At 43.3% G+C, this 15875-nt stretch overlaps 3 protein-coding genes across 4 annotated transcripts in view; all 3 read left to right on the top strand.

Annotated features, from left to right (window-relative positions):
* LOC108005762 (probable basic-leucine zipper transcription factor Q) overlaps positions 1-9936 on the top strand; it is a 35127-nt gene extending 25191 nt beyond the window's left edge. Inside the window, exons 4-9 of one of the 2 annotated variants that reach the window (XM_036815132.3) lie at positions 1838-1916; positions 3868-4784; positions 6980-7117; positions 7442-7905; positions 7969-8154; positions 8829-9936. In XM_036815132.3, the coding sequence (XP_036671027.3) occupies positions 1838-1916; positions 3868-4784; positions 6980-7117; positions 7442-7905; positions 7969-8154; positions 8829-8915 (1871 nt within the window). In that variant the 3' untranslated portion in view covers positions 8916-9936. Of the gene's footprint in view, positions 1-1837; positions 1917-3867; positions 4785-6979; positions 7118-7441; positions 8155-8828 lie in introns of both variants that reach the window. The other variant, XM_036815131.3, reaches the window with a different exon arrangement.
* Positions 5288-6642, top strand: LOC108005829 (myb-like protein AA). Its single transcript, XM_017069167.4, has 2 exons — positions 5288-5689; positions 5753-6642. Exons 1-2 carry the CDS (start codon positions 5348-5350, stop codon positions 6611-6613), a joined length of 1203 nt encoding a protein of 400 aa, XP_016924656.3. The 5' UTR covers positions 5288-5347; the 3' UTR covers positions 6614-6642.
* A 2617-nt stretch (positions 9937-12553) lies between the features above and the next one.
* Positions 12554-15168, top strand: ppk26 (pickpocket 26). The gene is made up of 6 exons (XM_017069091.4): positions 12554-13149; positions 13208-13468; positions 13530-13734; positions 13792-14062; positions 14121-14379; positions 14691-15168. Exons 1-6 carry the CDS (start codon positions 12596-12598, stop codon positions 14935-14937), a joined length of 1797 nt encoding a protein of 598 aa, XP_016924580.3. The 5' UTR covers positions 12554-12595; the 3' UTR covers positions 14938-15168.
* The last annotated feature ends 707 nt before the right edge of the window (positions 15169-15875 follow it).

Here is a 15875-nt window from a genome sequence, read left to right on the forward strand (position 1 = left end):
CGAAGGCAAAAGAAGGCGGTGGTGCGGATGGGATGGTTTGTCCTGGCTTATGGCTTACATAGTTGGCCCATAGTAATGAAGGAGCCCCGACGATCCTGGCATGTGTAGTGGCCACATTTCTAGGCACCCCTCTCGCACACTAATGTCTGAGTATTTCGACGGGCGGAAGTCGCTGCCGGCCGCAAAAACTTAAAGTGAGGCCGACATAAATCTTGGCACGATACTTTTAATGAAATTTCAATGTTGCGCCAGACAGTCGACTGTCTTTTGTATCTGCCTTTTTCCCCCCCGACTATCTGACTATCTGACAGTCTAGTCGTATGGCGTTTAATGAAATAATTCAACGCCAGTTGCAGCTGCCATGTTGACGGTTCTGCGAGTCTTCTCTTACCAGCTTTCCCTGCTTTCCCCTTTCAATTTTTTTTATTTTCTCCAGTGCGTGTCTCGTGTGGAGAACAAGTTAATGCACTTAGTGCTCTGTGTCAGCTGATGATGATGCTTCTGCTTCTGCTGGCGGCAACGCTGCGGATGCTTCATATTCATACGCCCCGTTCACCGGCGAGTAAAATGGAAATTGCTCAGCGCAGCTCTCATAAAAAATACTACCGCTTATGCAAATGCGAATTGCTAAATGTGGAATGCTAATTCCACTGATTAGGAAAAGAAGAACCAACAACAAAGTGGCCGGCGTAATATTTCATTGCTACGCGCCATTGACTTTGAAGCGCCGGGAAATGCGGCCAGGCCAACTAAAGCGATTTACACTAAGGGAAAAAGGGGGTTGGTTGGCTGACTGGCTGGCTGAAACTTGTGCAAATCCTTCTTACGCTTTTATCCTTAATCTTAATTATAGCCTGCCAGCCCAACAGTCGGACAGTGAGGCAGGAAAAGGGAGCAAAAATAACAAAAAAGCCAAGGAGAAAAAAGAGCAGCTGAAAAAAGAAAGCCATCACGCCCGCTTTTCTTGTAGTATTTTTTTTAACCAATCCCACCAATTTGTAGATAGCTCTTGGTTTCTGTGAATTTTCCTTCTTCTTTATTATTTAAGGGATTGGAGGCGCAGCCGTCGCACTTCAAACTTTGTCATGAATTATGATGAATGAGCGTGGGCTTCGAAGGAAAATCCCATCTCTAAATCCTGCCCTCCTGCAAAAAGCTTTCCATATAAAAAACAGCCTGTGTCGCACCCTTTTCATTGAAAATCAAATGCGGTTAACGTTTATAAAAATATTTCTGTACTCTTATTAAGGCTATTAAGGCCATTCAAAGATAATCTGAGTAGTTTTAAGAACTCTTCAATATTATATATATTCATATTAATAGAAAATTCTAAGATACATATTTTTGGAATACTTATTGCTATTAAAATATAGTCCACATATTTCTCGAGCTGTTTAAAGATTAATATCTTTAATATTATAGATATTCATATTTTTAAGAGCATTTCCCCATCGACTATCTGTTACTAAAGCTTCGACATCATTGTTTTTATGCATATACCAGAACTGACAACGTATATTCCGACTTTAGTCCACTTTTATTAAGATTAATGATTGGGTTGCAGCGAGATTAAATTAACCAAGGAATGCAGTTGGCCAATGGACATGCATATAGAAAAAAAAACATTTTTAATCACTCACAGCTTTTCTATTCATTTGCCTAATGAAAGGAGTAGAATAATAAAGAACCGCCTTTGTGTCCTTCCCAGCTTTTTGTTTACTGCTTAGACAATGACTTCAAAGGACCCAGAATTTTTGTGTATATTTATATTTTTGGAGCATAAAGCAGATTGCCTTTTGTCATTAAGAAAATTTCTATTCCCAATTCTATTTTGCAGATGTCAACATGGTGGCCGAACCGAAAGCGCATCAGATCGGAAGGAAACGCCAGAATGTGAGCAAGACCGGAAACGATTGGTGAGTTTCACGCAGGATTACCAAGGACTGCACCCCCAAAATTCCAGACTATATTTGCCTCATTTCAATTTAATCTTAAAAATTAACTTTGCTCAATTTAACGCCGCCATGTGGCATTCGCTTAGACTTTATATTTACATATCATTTAACGGACTGGGGTTTTTCGGGGACTTTCTGGATTCCGCACAACAAACAAATAAATAAATAAGGAACCATTCATCAGGCGATGGGGTCGCCCTTTGTTTCAACGCCCCGTCCGGCATAAAATATTTGGCTGTCAACGGCTAGCCGGGTTCTTTGCACCCGACCGGAACACTTCAGGCCAAGTTCTCGTCTCCATTTCTCCATTTACTTTTCGCCTGTGAGGGTCAGTTTTGGTGTTCGAGGGCTGCGTCAACACACTCCATATATATATATATATATGGTATATGTGAATGTATCCGTATCCCGTGAATCCTGTGAGTGACAGTTGCAATGTATGCCATAATGTCCTGGCCCTGACATGTGCACTTGTTTGTCTTTGCCGTGGCGCCGTGGCCTTAATGATGACTGAGCGACATTCACAATTTATTTGGGCCTTGAGCTCCAGATCCCAGATCCCACCGAAACCCGGCACTCGTGTGGAAATATTTAATTTAAGCTTAATGACGCCGAAACGAAATGCGTTTGCGTTTGCGTTTGGCTTTAAAAGGGACATCGAGCTGGAGTTTGGGCGGAAAACCCAACTGACAGCGACTTGATTGTAATTAAAACGCAAACATGTCAGGACCCCCTCTATGGGAACCCATATATCCAGGTGCTCTCGTGTTTGTCATTAAACGGCTGCTCACCTTTTCCCCGCACTATTTGACCACACACAAACTGACCGAAAAAGCCGCAATTGTTGAGCCCCGCCTCCTTTGCCAGGATATACCCCCCCCCCACTCATTTGACCACAATTGGTCGGTTTTATCGGAAGGGGGGGGGGGGGGGACTTTCGTCCTGTTCCGGCATTTGTATCAATCACTGGCAACATAACCCAACGGGAGGGCCAGCACACAAACACAATTGCCAAATGACAATTCAAGCGGCGGCAATGGCAGCCTAAACAAATATTGACGGACTGACGGGAGGGTTGAGGAATTGAAGTGACGGACTGACAGTGCGGTAGGGCAACAGTTGGCAGGCTGTTCATTTCAAGTTAATGAGAGGGTATTCGAATTCCAGGGAGAGTTTTGTGAAGGAGAAAGAGTTAGGAAAGGTATATACAGATATAAGAAGAATTATTAAAGGAAAAAGCTCAACACAATGACAAATAGGCATTTCAATAGATATTTTTCATGGTATCCCATGATATCTAGAATTCAGAAAATAAATATGTTTATATTTTAAGTACTTTTTCTCCTATTAGTTGTCTAGGGTACTGCTCATTCGTTACGCTTGCCAAGGAGAAACCAACTTTTTCCTGTACTTTAGTTTTGTTAGCAGCATACTTTTGGGAGCCAGACGCTGATGACACTTCAATTAGCGAGCAAATATTTATTGAGCGGATTAAAACCTCTAACTAGCTTTTTGTGTTCTTAATACACCGATAAAACAAATTGGTTATTAAGGAACATAAGTGAATGCATAAATTTTGATATACCATTAAGAAATCATTAACCCACTTTAGGATCGGATAAGAAATAATAAACCCATTTGAGGCGACTGTGATTAAGCAGATACAGAAAAATCATTCTTTAAACGACATGGCATTATATACTATCTAGTAGTTGGTATCTACGCCATGTATTTTGCCAAGCTATTGAAAAGAATGTAATAAAGTTAGTTCTGATTATTGTAACTGGCAAACTAATAGTATGTATTTTTTTTTGTTTAGGGCATCAAATTTCTAGCCTTAAACGGGTTTATACACTTGATAGAACGACCTTTATCTAAACTTATTAAATATTTATATTTTTTTCTTATACAGGGACTACTTCTACGACAGCTACTGTTCCTCGGCGCTTTTACGGGGCGGCGGGGGAGTTGGCGGGGGCGGCTCAAACGGAGTGCGGGCCAAGAAGCGGAAGCGCCTGATGACCAATGGCGGCGGCCTGTCGGTGGCCGTGCAGCAGCAACAACAGCAGCACGGGCAGCACCATCACAGTGCGGCCGCGGTGGCCGCTGCAGCTGCGGCAGCCGCCGTCCATCAGCAGCAGCAGCAGGTGCAGCACCAGCAGCAGCAACACCACCAGCAACAGCAGCAGCAGCATCAGCAGCAGGTGGCCGCCGTTGCCATGGCGGCCATGGCCAATTTGTTGCCGCAACAGCAGTTGCTGCTGCATCAGCAGAATCTGCTGTCGAATGCGGCGGTGGCCACAACGGCAGCGGCGGCACCCGGATCCCTCCACTGGTCGCAATACAAACAGGAGCAGCAGCACCACCCACATCCGCATCCGCACCACCCGCACCACCAGCAGCCGTTCGGATTCCAGCTGAAGAGCAGCGCGGCTGCTGTCCAGGCGACGACATCGCCGCAAAATGCAAAGTCTGCAATAATTGCTAATCAAACGGCGCTCGGCGAGCCATATCCGGTTGGAGCTGCCGCCGCCGCCGCTGCCTTCGCCACCCATCAGCAACATCAGCAGCAGCAGCAGCAACATCAGCAACAGCAACATCAGCAACCGTTGCTGCAGCCGTTGACTCTGGCATTGTCCCCACAGCAACCGCAGCCCCATCAGGCGGCAACGCCACTACAATTGCACAGCCAATTGATGCAGCAACATCAACAGCAGCAGCAGCAGCAACAGCAGCAGCAACAACAGCAACAGCAGCAGCTACAACAGCAGCAACATTCTCAGGAGCAATTAAGTTTGCATCAGCAATGGGGACCATTCAAAGTCTACAGTGAGTATTGACTCGAGTTTGCTCGGTAGGATGCTGGGAAATTGAGGGATAAAGCCGGAAAAGTATATTTTAATGATTGTCTGTGGTTTCATCTTGGGGATTACCAAAGGAATTTCTAGTGAGCTTTTAAAAACAGTTAAATGCGATTTTACCTCTACATTTATGGGTGAAATTTTAAAGATTAATGGAATGAAATACGTTTTATAATTTGTATTTATATGTATAATATTTTATTTTTTAATTGGATTTAGTTTTAAAAAAATCTTTATTTTTTTAGACCTAAAAGCCAATTATATAATACTGTCAAGGTTTATAATTCGATTTCATTTTAATAATAAAGTTAAGAAAAAGAACGCGAATTCTTCAGACAGAGATTGACCGACATAAGGAGAGTTAGTACTTTTTTTGAAGAGGTTACTAGTAAGTAGTCGTTTTGAAAAAAATTATATTAAATACTTTAGCTTAGAAAGTTGTCATAAAGGCTTCTGCTAAAGCTAGTTTCCGTCCATTCATCTAGTTTTCCAAGATTTGAAGTGCCAAAATAAGGTTTTTGAAAATGAGAAATGTGTCGACGTGAAGTGCGTGGACCAGCTTTCATGGCATTTCTCTCGGTCATTGCAACTATAATGGGCTTAGTCCAGAGTCAGCAGCCGGTGATGTCCTTTCCCCTGGATGAGTCCACTCCGCAGCAGCGCCTGCCGCCGAGTTACGTGAAGGGAGTGCTCAGTCTGAAGAGCAGTCTGCTGTCCAGTAAGCCGGCCTTGGGTTACGGCTCTAATCAGCAGCAGGTGGAGAGCAGCGTTCCCGTTGCCGGAATCAGACCCGGCATGAGGTACACACCCCAGTTGGATGTGCAGCAGCCACAGAGTCCGCAGAGCCAGCAGCCGATTCATCAGGAGATTCAGGTTGAGCCCGTTGCCAATCTGAGGCCATCTGCGCTAGCTCACCGACCCCTTCTTCACTCCCAGATGCCGCCGGTCAAGATGAGTAGATACAACCAGGAGTTCCCGGCCGCCCACCTCTTCCAGCCGCCCTTTGTTCCGCTGCCCAAAAAGCAGGAGTCACAGGATCCGCCGCCAACTGCCGAACAATTGGAGTTGCTGCAACAGTTGTCCGAGTTTTTTGGCCAACGACAGCAGGGCCAACAACAGGTGCAACATGTGCAACAGCAGGAGGCCATGAACTGTGGCACTCAGATGGATCAAAATGAGGGAAAAGGACTGGGAATCTGCGATGTTGAGTCGACTACCGATTGCGGTGATACCACAAAGGAACCCAATAAAAATGAGGAGGAGGATTCGGTTTCGGTGGATGTGAAGAACAAGGAGCCAGAAGAGACCACCACCACTACAGCACAGCCGAAGCCTCCAGTGGCAGCCAAAACAAAGGCCGCCAAGACCACGACCCATAAACCCCTGACGACACGTACTACCAAAGCAACTACCAGAAAACTGCCCTGTTGCACTAAAACTAGGAATCAAGGCATTGCAGAGGCTCCAAATGTCATTAGCTTTTCGCTGAATATTCAGAATGACAATGCCAATCAGGCTAAGTCTCTGCAACAGCTACCTCGAAGTGGTCGACATGTCATTAAGCCAGATTTACGTATCAATGCTATCACCAACTTGCTGAGATATCGCAGAAAAATAGCTCAGAGTGTAGCCCCTTATCCAAAGCCCTTTTCCTTGTTAAAGGATCAAGAATTGCAGGTGCAGAGTCGTACGAAAAGAAAGAATGAGAAGATCTTAGACAAAAAGCAGCTACTTCAAGCTGAGCTTAAAATCTGGCCCATAAGCATACGATCGCATTTGATTGAAAGATTACACTGACCTGAAAATAAATATATTTTATATAGATTTATCTTTAATAACAAATATTTGTCCAAAAAGTTACAAAAATAAATAAATTAGGCTATATACTGAAATGTTTTGAATTATTGTTAATTATTTTTTTTTCTTTTTTATGATTTAAGCAATGTTTCAAAAGCATTGACTCAAAAAATATAAGGATTATGATTGTTTTTAAAGTATTTTTTTTGCAAACATAATAAACATCTGTCAAATTTTGTATTTAGTTTTGTTTTAAAATTTTAAAATGGCTATCGAAGGCTAAGTTTCTCATGTTCAGACTGCATTTTCGCAGTTTTTACATAGGCTACACCCATTTTCAAGACCAATTCCTTTGCATATTTGCAGGCAATCCGGACACATTAATCTGCGGCAATTGCCGGGAATCCTTTGGCGAGCTGTCTGAGTTATTGGACCACAAGAAAAGTTATTGCAAGCTGAGGTTCACATGCAAGTGCCAGGATGTTGCCTTTGCGGCAAGTGCAAGTAAGTGGGCGGGCCGCCTTTTTGGGGGGAGAAAGGGGGTGTGGCAGCTTGTCTGTTGGCAATTAATTTATGATTGTTAAACACTTTTTGCCCTTGCCCCGGCCAAAAGTGTTTGTCTAAGGCTCGTTGTTGGCGAAGTTGTTTGCCAGTCAGCAACATCTGCTGGCCGAGCTGCAAGATATTCATGTCCTGCGGCTGCTAGCAAATGCATTTAAAATTGAGTTATTTATGCGCCAGGGCCTCCGATCTGTCTGCCTGTCCTTCTGCAAATTCCAACTTAAATAACTAATTAATTCTCGCATGTTTCACCCCGAATATACACAGAGACTCCGCCGACGAGCGCCAAATTGCTGTGCGCCGTTTGCAAGGATGCGTTCGCCAATCCTTGGGATTTGATGGTCCACGCACAGGCCGCCCACATGGTTAACATTTACGAGCTGGGCGATGATGAGGGCAACTCGGCCACCCCCATCATCACCACCAACAATAATATTGCAACTGCAGCCGTGGAGAATGGACATGCAATCGCTGATGAGGCTGCCACAAAGCAGCAGATGCCACAGATGCAACCGGCCTCATCAACACTTAACAAGGAGCCCAATAACAATAATAAAATTAGCAACAACAACACGGAGGCCAGCAACAACAATGGCCACATGTCGCCCTCGGGAACGGGTAGCATTATGGCATCTTCTGGCTCATCGGCATCGGCTGAGAATGGAACTGCCAGCGACATGGAGGCCAACTGCCTGGACATCAAGTTCAGCCCCAGTGCCAGTCCCAAGGAGGTGGGTGAAATGGCCATCCCCACTGCCGGCAGAGACTCCCACTCCCTAATGATTCTATTGCAGGATCAGCACAGGGACGATCTCTCGCTGGACGGACGCATGTCGAGCAGCTCCCAGCAGACCCATCACTCGGATGAGCTGAACGTCAAGCTGCTCAATGGCTCCGTCTCCTCGAGGGGCAGTTCCCCCGGCCTGGAGGCGGATGAGCCGCCGGCCACCAGGGCCTGTATCGTCCGCACTCTGAGCATTGTGAGTATGGAAGATCCTTGGCAGGAAAAACAATTCTTAACCAATTATAAAAAATTGTTGATGTCAAAAATCCAACAAAAATTAAGTTGGTTTCGGGGAGTTCTTCTTTTTGACTTGTAAGAAAATTCTATAAAAACTTAAATTGAAGATAAAGAGGTTTTAGAAAACTGGTTGAAAGAGATTTCTGTAACTTCGTAACTTTAATTTACAAGCATCGAAAGTTCCTAAAACCTCTTATAAAAGTGTCTAAAAGTATGCAACAATATTTTGACGTTCTGCATACTTTTTAATACCTTTATAAATACTTTTAGTTTTAAACAGGATTCCTTAAAAATCACTATGGTCTAGAAATTACATTTTTTAATGTGTTGTTTTTTTACTGCATATTTTGAAACACCTTTAATTTGTCTAAAAGTATGCAACAATATTTTGACGTTTTGCATACTTTTTAATACATTTATAAATACTTTTAGTTTGAAATAGGGTTCCTCAAAAATCACTATGGTCTAGAAATTACTTTTAAGGGTGTTGATTTTTTTTCTGCATATTTTAAAACACCCTTAAATGTGATTTCTGATTTAATTCTTATGCACCCCTTATATATACATTTTTATAAAATCTTAAAATTATTTGCCATCTGATACATCTTGAACTCCTTATGCTTCCATTTATAGGAGACAACCGGTTCCGCCGCAGCGCCAACTGCCAATGCCTTGAGCCTGATGTCGAACAGCTTGAGCCTGGCCCTCGCACCACAATAGGTCAAAGGTCAAAAGCAGGGTCTCAAGCTCCTGGCAAGGACAGACGGGCTCAGAAGACTCCCTTTGGAGTGGTGTTTTGTGCTATCGTAAACCGATACAAGTGCAATTTCTTCAGTATTTTTGTAACAGACTAACCCCGGCGGGAAGCTAATAAGTCAGATAAAAAAGGGAAAAAACAAGAGGAATGAATAACGTAAATTACAGCAAACATATCATTTTAAATTAGCCATAGTTATGACATACGAGCAGCTAAGTATATAGTGTACTGCGGTAGCTATATCAATTACAGCCATGTGTGCGTTTATATGTAATGTATTTGTATTCGTAATTGTAATTGTAATTGTAATTGTAAACGCCTTTGTGTTTGTGTTGTTTGCATGTCCTTTGGGTTTAGCGTTTCAAACGGGAGAGTATTTATTTATTGGGTTTCAAAACTGCATAAGTGAACGTATAGGTAAAATTATGGAAAGCTTAAACTGTCACCGCCTGTCGGCGGTGCAAATTGAACGGTAATCGAGCTTTGTATATAGTTAATACCAATTACAAGGATACAATTTACGGAATTATAAGATCATTGTTATTAACCGAACCCAGGTCCGGTGCCGGCTTTAACTGATGTTTATATATATTTTGGATATTGAATATTATTTACGGAATAAATTAATCGTAGTTGGTACCAAATTAACCCACGCAAAGTGTATATCAAAAGTAGCATAGTGACAACAGGTGTTTCAAAAACAAATTCGGAGAAACTTGCTATATATATTATTATTATCTAGAATCATAATCAAATATGCGTAATATTAATAGCGACTATATTCTGGAATAACTATATCAAAAGTAGCGACTATGTAAATAGGTTAATCAACGTATTATGTACTTACCAAGCAACCAATTTGTAAACAGTAACAACATTCAATTCAATGTCCTCCAGCTAAAGCATATAAACCAACAAATGAAATGTATTATGCAAAATGAGAATACCAAATATATATATATATATATATATACAGATATATATTTCACCAAGTCTTTTAATGGTATATGAGTTAAAGGGTAAGCAATTTCTTTAAGTCAAAGGGGACTTTTCCCAGGTTTATTTTTGGCGACGCATCAGAAATTCTATTTCGCAGCTCATTAAAATAAATGATCGCCAGACTTTGCCAGACTGAGGAGTGTGTAAATGTTTACGGCTGGCAAAAGAAACAGGTAACAGCAAGTGCAAGGACAATGCCAACATTGTTGAAGGCACAACGTCACAATAATGAAAAGTCCCAACAAAGGGTGAGTTAAGGTGTGCTAGTTGCCCATTTTTCCGTTTGGGCGGCATTTCCCCGAGACCTCCGAAAAATTTAGACACAATGCCCCCCGAATGCAGTCGACTTTATTAAAATGCGCACCCAAAATGGTCGCATCCTGTTGTGCGGTGTTGCCTTTTTGCCCGCTTTTGTGTCCTTGCCGCTGGCCACTGCGATTTTTCACTGCTCTCATTGAAGAATAGGTACATTTTGACAAAAATGTTGGCAAACGAAAATGTTCACCTACGTGCTAGATTGACTTATGTACGAGTTTTTAAAATGAATGCTTCGTTTTTCTTTTGCAGTTTTTGGTTTTTGATGGTCTTAGTTAAGAAACTTAGATGAACATACCTATTTAAATTAAGATATAAAAAAAATTTTTCATTTTTGAATTTCAAATTCATGTAGGTACCTTAAAGATGTCAAAACTTAATGATAATATAAGTCTTTAACAGAGTATCGCAAAAATCTCCTATGGTTTTCTGCTGTATTTTATTTTAACAATTTAATGTTTTTGTAGCGACTAAATTTTATAGAAAACAAATTTTTTAAATAATTTTGTTGATCTTAAATTGTTAACTTCATTTTTAACCGGTTGCATTGACATTAAAATTTGAATTTTTGTTTAAATTCAGATAAATGGTTTTTTTGTCATAGTACTTAGCCTTAAAATCAAAGAAATAGTTAACAAAAATGGGATTAAAGATAGGTATTTGGAATAAAACAAGGAAGAACGCTATAGTCGAGTACCTCGACTATCAGATACCCGTTACTCAGCTTTATGGAGATATGCAAGCAGCAAAGCGAGATTAAAATGCGCCACCTACCGGCGGTATACAGATTTAAGCGTTATGGGCGTTAGAGTGGGCGTGGCAAATTTTTTTTTGGATCAATCGATAGGTACCGACGAGACCAATACATTTCAGTTAAAATTTTTTATCTAGCATGAAAATTGTGGGCGTCACAGGTTTTCGCGGTTTGTGGGCGTTAAAGTGGGCGTGGCAAACTTTTTTTTGGGTCAATCGATAGGTATTGATGAGAACAATACATTTCAGTTAAAATTTTTATTCTAGCATCAAAACTGTAGGAGCCACAGTTTTGGGCGGTTTGTGGGCGTTAGAGTGGGCGTGGCACTGTGCCGAAACAAACTTGCGCTGCGTAAGAAGCTCAGGAATCTGCACGCCAAATCTCAATAGCCTAGCTCCCATAGTTTCCGAGATCTCAGCGTTCATCCGGACGGACAGACAGACGGACAGACGGACAGACGGACAGACGGACAGACGGACAGACGGACAGACGGACAGACGGACAGACGGACAGACGGACATGGCTAGATCGACTCGGCTAGTGATCCTGATCAAGAATATATATACTTTGTGGGGTCGGAAACGCTTCCTTCTGCCTGTTACATACTTTCCGACGAATCTAGTATACCCTTTTACTCTACGAGTAACGGGTATAATTAAAGGAAATATTTTGTATAACCCTAGACCATTTATGGGCCATTGGTATTTAATTCTAAATGAAAACTTTAAAAATATGATATCTACTTAAATTTATAAAATTGTTGCATAACAAAAAAAAAAACAATATATTTTTAGGATAAAAAGATAGTGTCTAAATACTATTTTACAGACTTGTTTGACTTTATAGGTTTAAACATCTGAGGTTATTCCAATGGCTTAACCTTTAGTTAGAGTATATGAAAGTCGCTTGTAAAAATGTTCCGGCTTTTTGGCTGTGGCACCGTGTTTAACCTGAGGATTTGACTCGACATTGTTGGCGTCTGCAGCCGTTTGCCATTTTGTTTCGAGGTCGAGTTAAGCGCCTGCAGTCAAGTGGCGGCGAGTGGAGGCCGGGATTTAAAATGCATAAGCCCGGTTTGCCGGAAAGTTGCCGTTTTCAATTTGGCCATGGCCATTCGGCTGCACCTGCCGCGGTGGCAAGTTGCAGATGTCGAGGATGTGACCCGGGGCTTGGCGAGCTTAAAGTGCGCGCTGGCTAATTAGAATGCCTCGCCTAGTGCAGGCTCAAAGGTGACATTTAACCGAGGCAATGGGTCAGAGTTGACAATTAAGTTCGCCGCCCCCGGGGACGCCAGGGCTCCCGAGCTAGCTTGCAAATTACGCCAGCTTAGCGAAATGAAGTAATTGAAACGCCACCGAAAACTTCGTCACCTACCCGCGCCGAAAAATACTGGGAAAAGTACCGGGTAGTACGTATGCGTGCCGTAGTCGCAGGTCCTGCGGGACACACCAGTTCTCCGACTTCCCAGGACACCAGCCGCACCCCAATGGACGGATGGACAGAGGGTATATAAAAGCCGGAGACTTGCGTGCGCACCGCTGACTTAGTCAACGCATCTCCAGGACGAAGGACCGGATGTCGACGGACAGCACACAACCCCATACGCCCAGCCACGAGGCAGTGGCAGTGCGTCCACAGCCCTGCGCCGCCAACCAGTGGAAACGGGCCGCTCTGATGGCCCGGATGGCTCCGGCATTCCGGGAGACCGTTTCCGATGACAGCGAGGACGAGGTGGACACCAAGAAGCAGATCAAGTACGGCAGCGGCTTCCAGGCAGCCAAGGCCATCATCCATGAGTACTGCGACTACACGACCATCCATGGCATCCGGTATTTGGGAGAGAAGAAACGACCCTGGCTGGAGCGACTCTTCTGGATCAGTGTCCTGGTCCTATCGGTCTTCACCTGCGTCAAACTGACCCTTAATATCTGGGACAAATGGAATAACAACCCGGTGATAGTCAGTTTCGCCGAGAAGTCCACACCCGTGTGGGAGATTCCCTTTCCCGCTGTCACAGTTTGTCCAGAGACAAAGACGCGACGGGCGGTATTCAACTTTACGGGTTCGTATCACCAAATACGCGATTTCCGGCTAAATGTCAGTGGTGTACCAGACCTCTCCGAAAAACAGTAAGTTGGGGTCTTCAGGCTGAGAACATAAAGGTTCCTATGATTTTTCCTTTAATAGAAGGGGACTATATGGCGCAGTGTCGCAAGTTTGCGAGCCCCACTTGCATGATTTAACCCTGGGTAACAAAACCCGGAGGGGCATGGAGATCATTGACGCCCTGACTGAGGCATCACCATATTTCGATGACACCTATCTCAATTGCAAGTGGCGAAATACTCCGGTTAAATGCAGTGACATATTCCACAAATTCGTGACGGAGGATGGCGTCTGCTATAGTTTCAACTCACTCAGTCCAGCGGAGATCTTTAGAGCAGAAGGGTAAGATTTGCTGTTGGAACTACGAGATAAATAATATTCTAATATAGGAGTTATGTGGCAGCATTATACCCGACTTTATTTTCCGAGAGGAGAATCGTCTGTCCATGGACTGGAATGTGGAGGATGGATATAGCGCTAGTGCGGATACCTCACCTTATCCAAATCGAGTTTTGGGCCCTGGAGCTCGAGCTGGTCTTTACCTATTTATGGGTGGTGCGGAAATCGATTTTGATGACATGTGCCGTGGTCCGGTTCAGGGTTTCAAGGTGGAAATATAAGAAACTTATTTTAACCGGAGGTTAACTGAAAGTTATCCTTCTTAGATTTTGTTACACACCCCAGGAGATGTGGCCCAAGTGTCCAAGCAGTACTTCCGCATTCCGTTCGACCAGGAAGTCCTCATCTCTATAAGACCCAAGATCATCACCACTTCGGATGGCCTGAAGCACTACGAACCCAATCGAAGGCAGTGCTATTTCCAGAAGGAAAAGGAACTTCGTTACTTTAATATCTACTCGCAGAGTAATTGCGAACTGGAGTGCTTGGCCAATTTTACTTTGACCAAATGTGGCTGCGTCAAGTTCTCTATGCCGCGTAAGTTGGTTTTGGAAAATCCCACAGGGCCTTAACTAATTCTGCACCTATTTTGCAGGTAATGTAAATATGCCCGTTTGTGGTGATGCCAGTTTGAAGTGCTATAACCAGGCGGAGGATGAGCTGCTGCTCAGGGAATTCTCCCAGGGTTTGATTAACGCAGGGGAAAATACACGGGGAGAGACTGAGTGCAACTGCCTTCCATCATGCACCTCGATCGCCTACGAGGCTGAGATTTCCCAGGCTGACTTCGATTACAAGACAGTGATCAATACTGATACGCCAGAGGGAAAAGAGGAACAAGCCAAGAGACAGGGGTAAGTAAAATATTATATTCTTACCTCAGATATATAATATTATTACAAAAATGCCCAAAAGCTTTGGGCCGATTTCTCAATGTCGTGTTAATGTTTGTCGTAGAGTTAGTGTTTATTTCATTGAAAACTCATAACTAGAGGTTTCACTCGTAAAACTAACAGAACATTGAGAAAACTAATATATCTTTCGGCCTTTTACGATCAATTTAACTTTAAGCTTGCTCTCCGACAGATAACAAGCTAAAACCTTAACCGGACATTGAGAAATCGGCCGTTTTTCCTAATACTCCCTAAAAATTCCTTTTCAATAGAATGAAAATGTCCCGAGTGTCGATCTTCTTCAAGGAGGCGCAGTTTCTGACCTCTCGGCGCTCAGAGCTTTACGGTACCACCGACTTTCTTGCCAATTGTGGAGGTTTACTTGGCCTGTTCATGGGCGTTTCCATGCTGAGTATCGTGGAACTGATCTACTTCTGTACGGTGCGCCTCATATCGAACCTAAGGATGCGCCTCAAAACACGCAAGGAACTGCTGAAGGCGGTCAACAAGGACGCCTAATCGAAGGACCTCCTCTTCTGAACAGCCCATAAATAATACAGAGTGCTGAACTGGAAGCCAAAGTTGAGCTGACTCGGCTGACTCTGTGTTTGTGTTGCGTTAAATGTTAAATCTGCAAACAATGAAAATAAAGTTGTACTCAGCACTAGACGGCAAATGCAGTCCTCTGTCTGTCCCGATACGACCCGCATGCTGCCGAATCTCCTCTCTGTGTGTGCATTTGAAATGGAATCAATTATTTTATTGTGTGATTTGCTGCTGCCTTCGATGCGATTCGATTCGATTTCGAAAGTCAATAGACAACGTCGTCGAAGAGTCGTAGACAAAGTCAAAGGGGAGCCATGCTACGCATCTCATCTTCCAGCTCATATGATATGCAGGCCCAATCCTTTGATTCAGCACAGGATGTCCTGGTATCCTTGCATCCTGGTATGGGGTTGGGCTACCTTGGCTGGGCAAACACCGAGGCAATCTCGGCACTCCTCGCTTCAAGTTGTGCGTGCGTCTCTAATGGAAATCCAATTGAATTAAGTTAATTATGTTGGCAAATATTTAAACAATAGCAGCAATTTATGCACACCCAACCAGGGGGCTCTTGCTGCTGCAGGCCCTGCAAAGTGGGCTTTAAAATATGGCTTTCATTTAGTTTAATTCAATTGGCTGTGTGCATTATCAACTCGGTGAATTTTCCACCTACCCACAGTCCTTGCGCAACAGTTGTGCTGAATTTTGCAGCGAGTTTATTACGGCAACAAGTGTCGAAATGTGTCGAAATACTGCAAATAAAGTTGACACATTTGCATATGCCTAATAAAATTTTCATACCACCACGCGGCGAGTGCATCGCAATACACATCGCACATTGGGCACGGAATCGCAGTCCACATCCGTGTCCGCACTTTGGCACTTTCCATCTCCACCAACTGACTGGCTTTTGT

Source organism: Drosophila suzukii, chromosome 3 (genome assembly GCF_043229965.1).
Source record: "Drosophila suzukii chromosome 3, CBGP_Dsuzu_IsoJpt1.0, whole genome shotgun sequence".
In the NCBI taxonomy this organism is placed as follows: Eukaryota; Metazoa; Arthropoda; class Insecta; order Diptera; family Drosophilidae; genus Drosophila; species Drosophila suzukii.

Bases quoted from the DNA above. Each gene is read 5' to 3' on its own strand.
- LOC108005829 (XM_017069167.4), top strand. From the start codon at position 5,348: ATGTGTCGACGTGAAGTGCGTGGACCAGCTTTCATGGCATTTCTCTCG. The intron at 5,690-5,752 runs GTTGAGCCCGTT...CTTCACTCCCAG, and splicing joins CGATTCATCAGGAGATTCAG to ATGCCGCCGGTCAAGATGAG.
- ppk26 (XM_017069091.4), top strand. From the start codon at position 12,596: ATGTCGACGGACAGCACACAACCCCATACGCCCAGCCACGAGGCAGTG. The intron at 13,735-13,791 runs GTGGAAATATAA...TATCCTTCTTAG, and splicing joins GTCCGGTTCAGGGTTTCAAG to ATTTTGTTACACACCCCAGG. The intron at 14,380-14,690 runs GTAAGTAAAATA...CCTTTTCAATAG, and splicing joins GAACAAGCCAAGAGACAGGG to AATGAAAATGTCCCGAGTGT.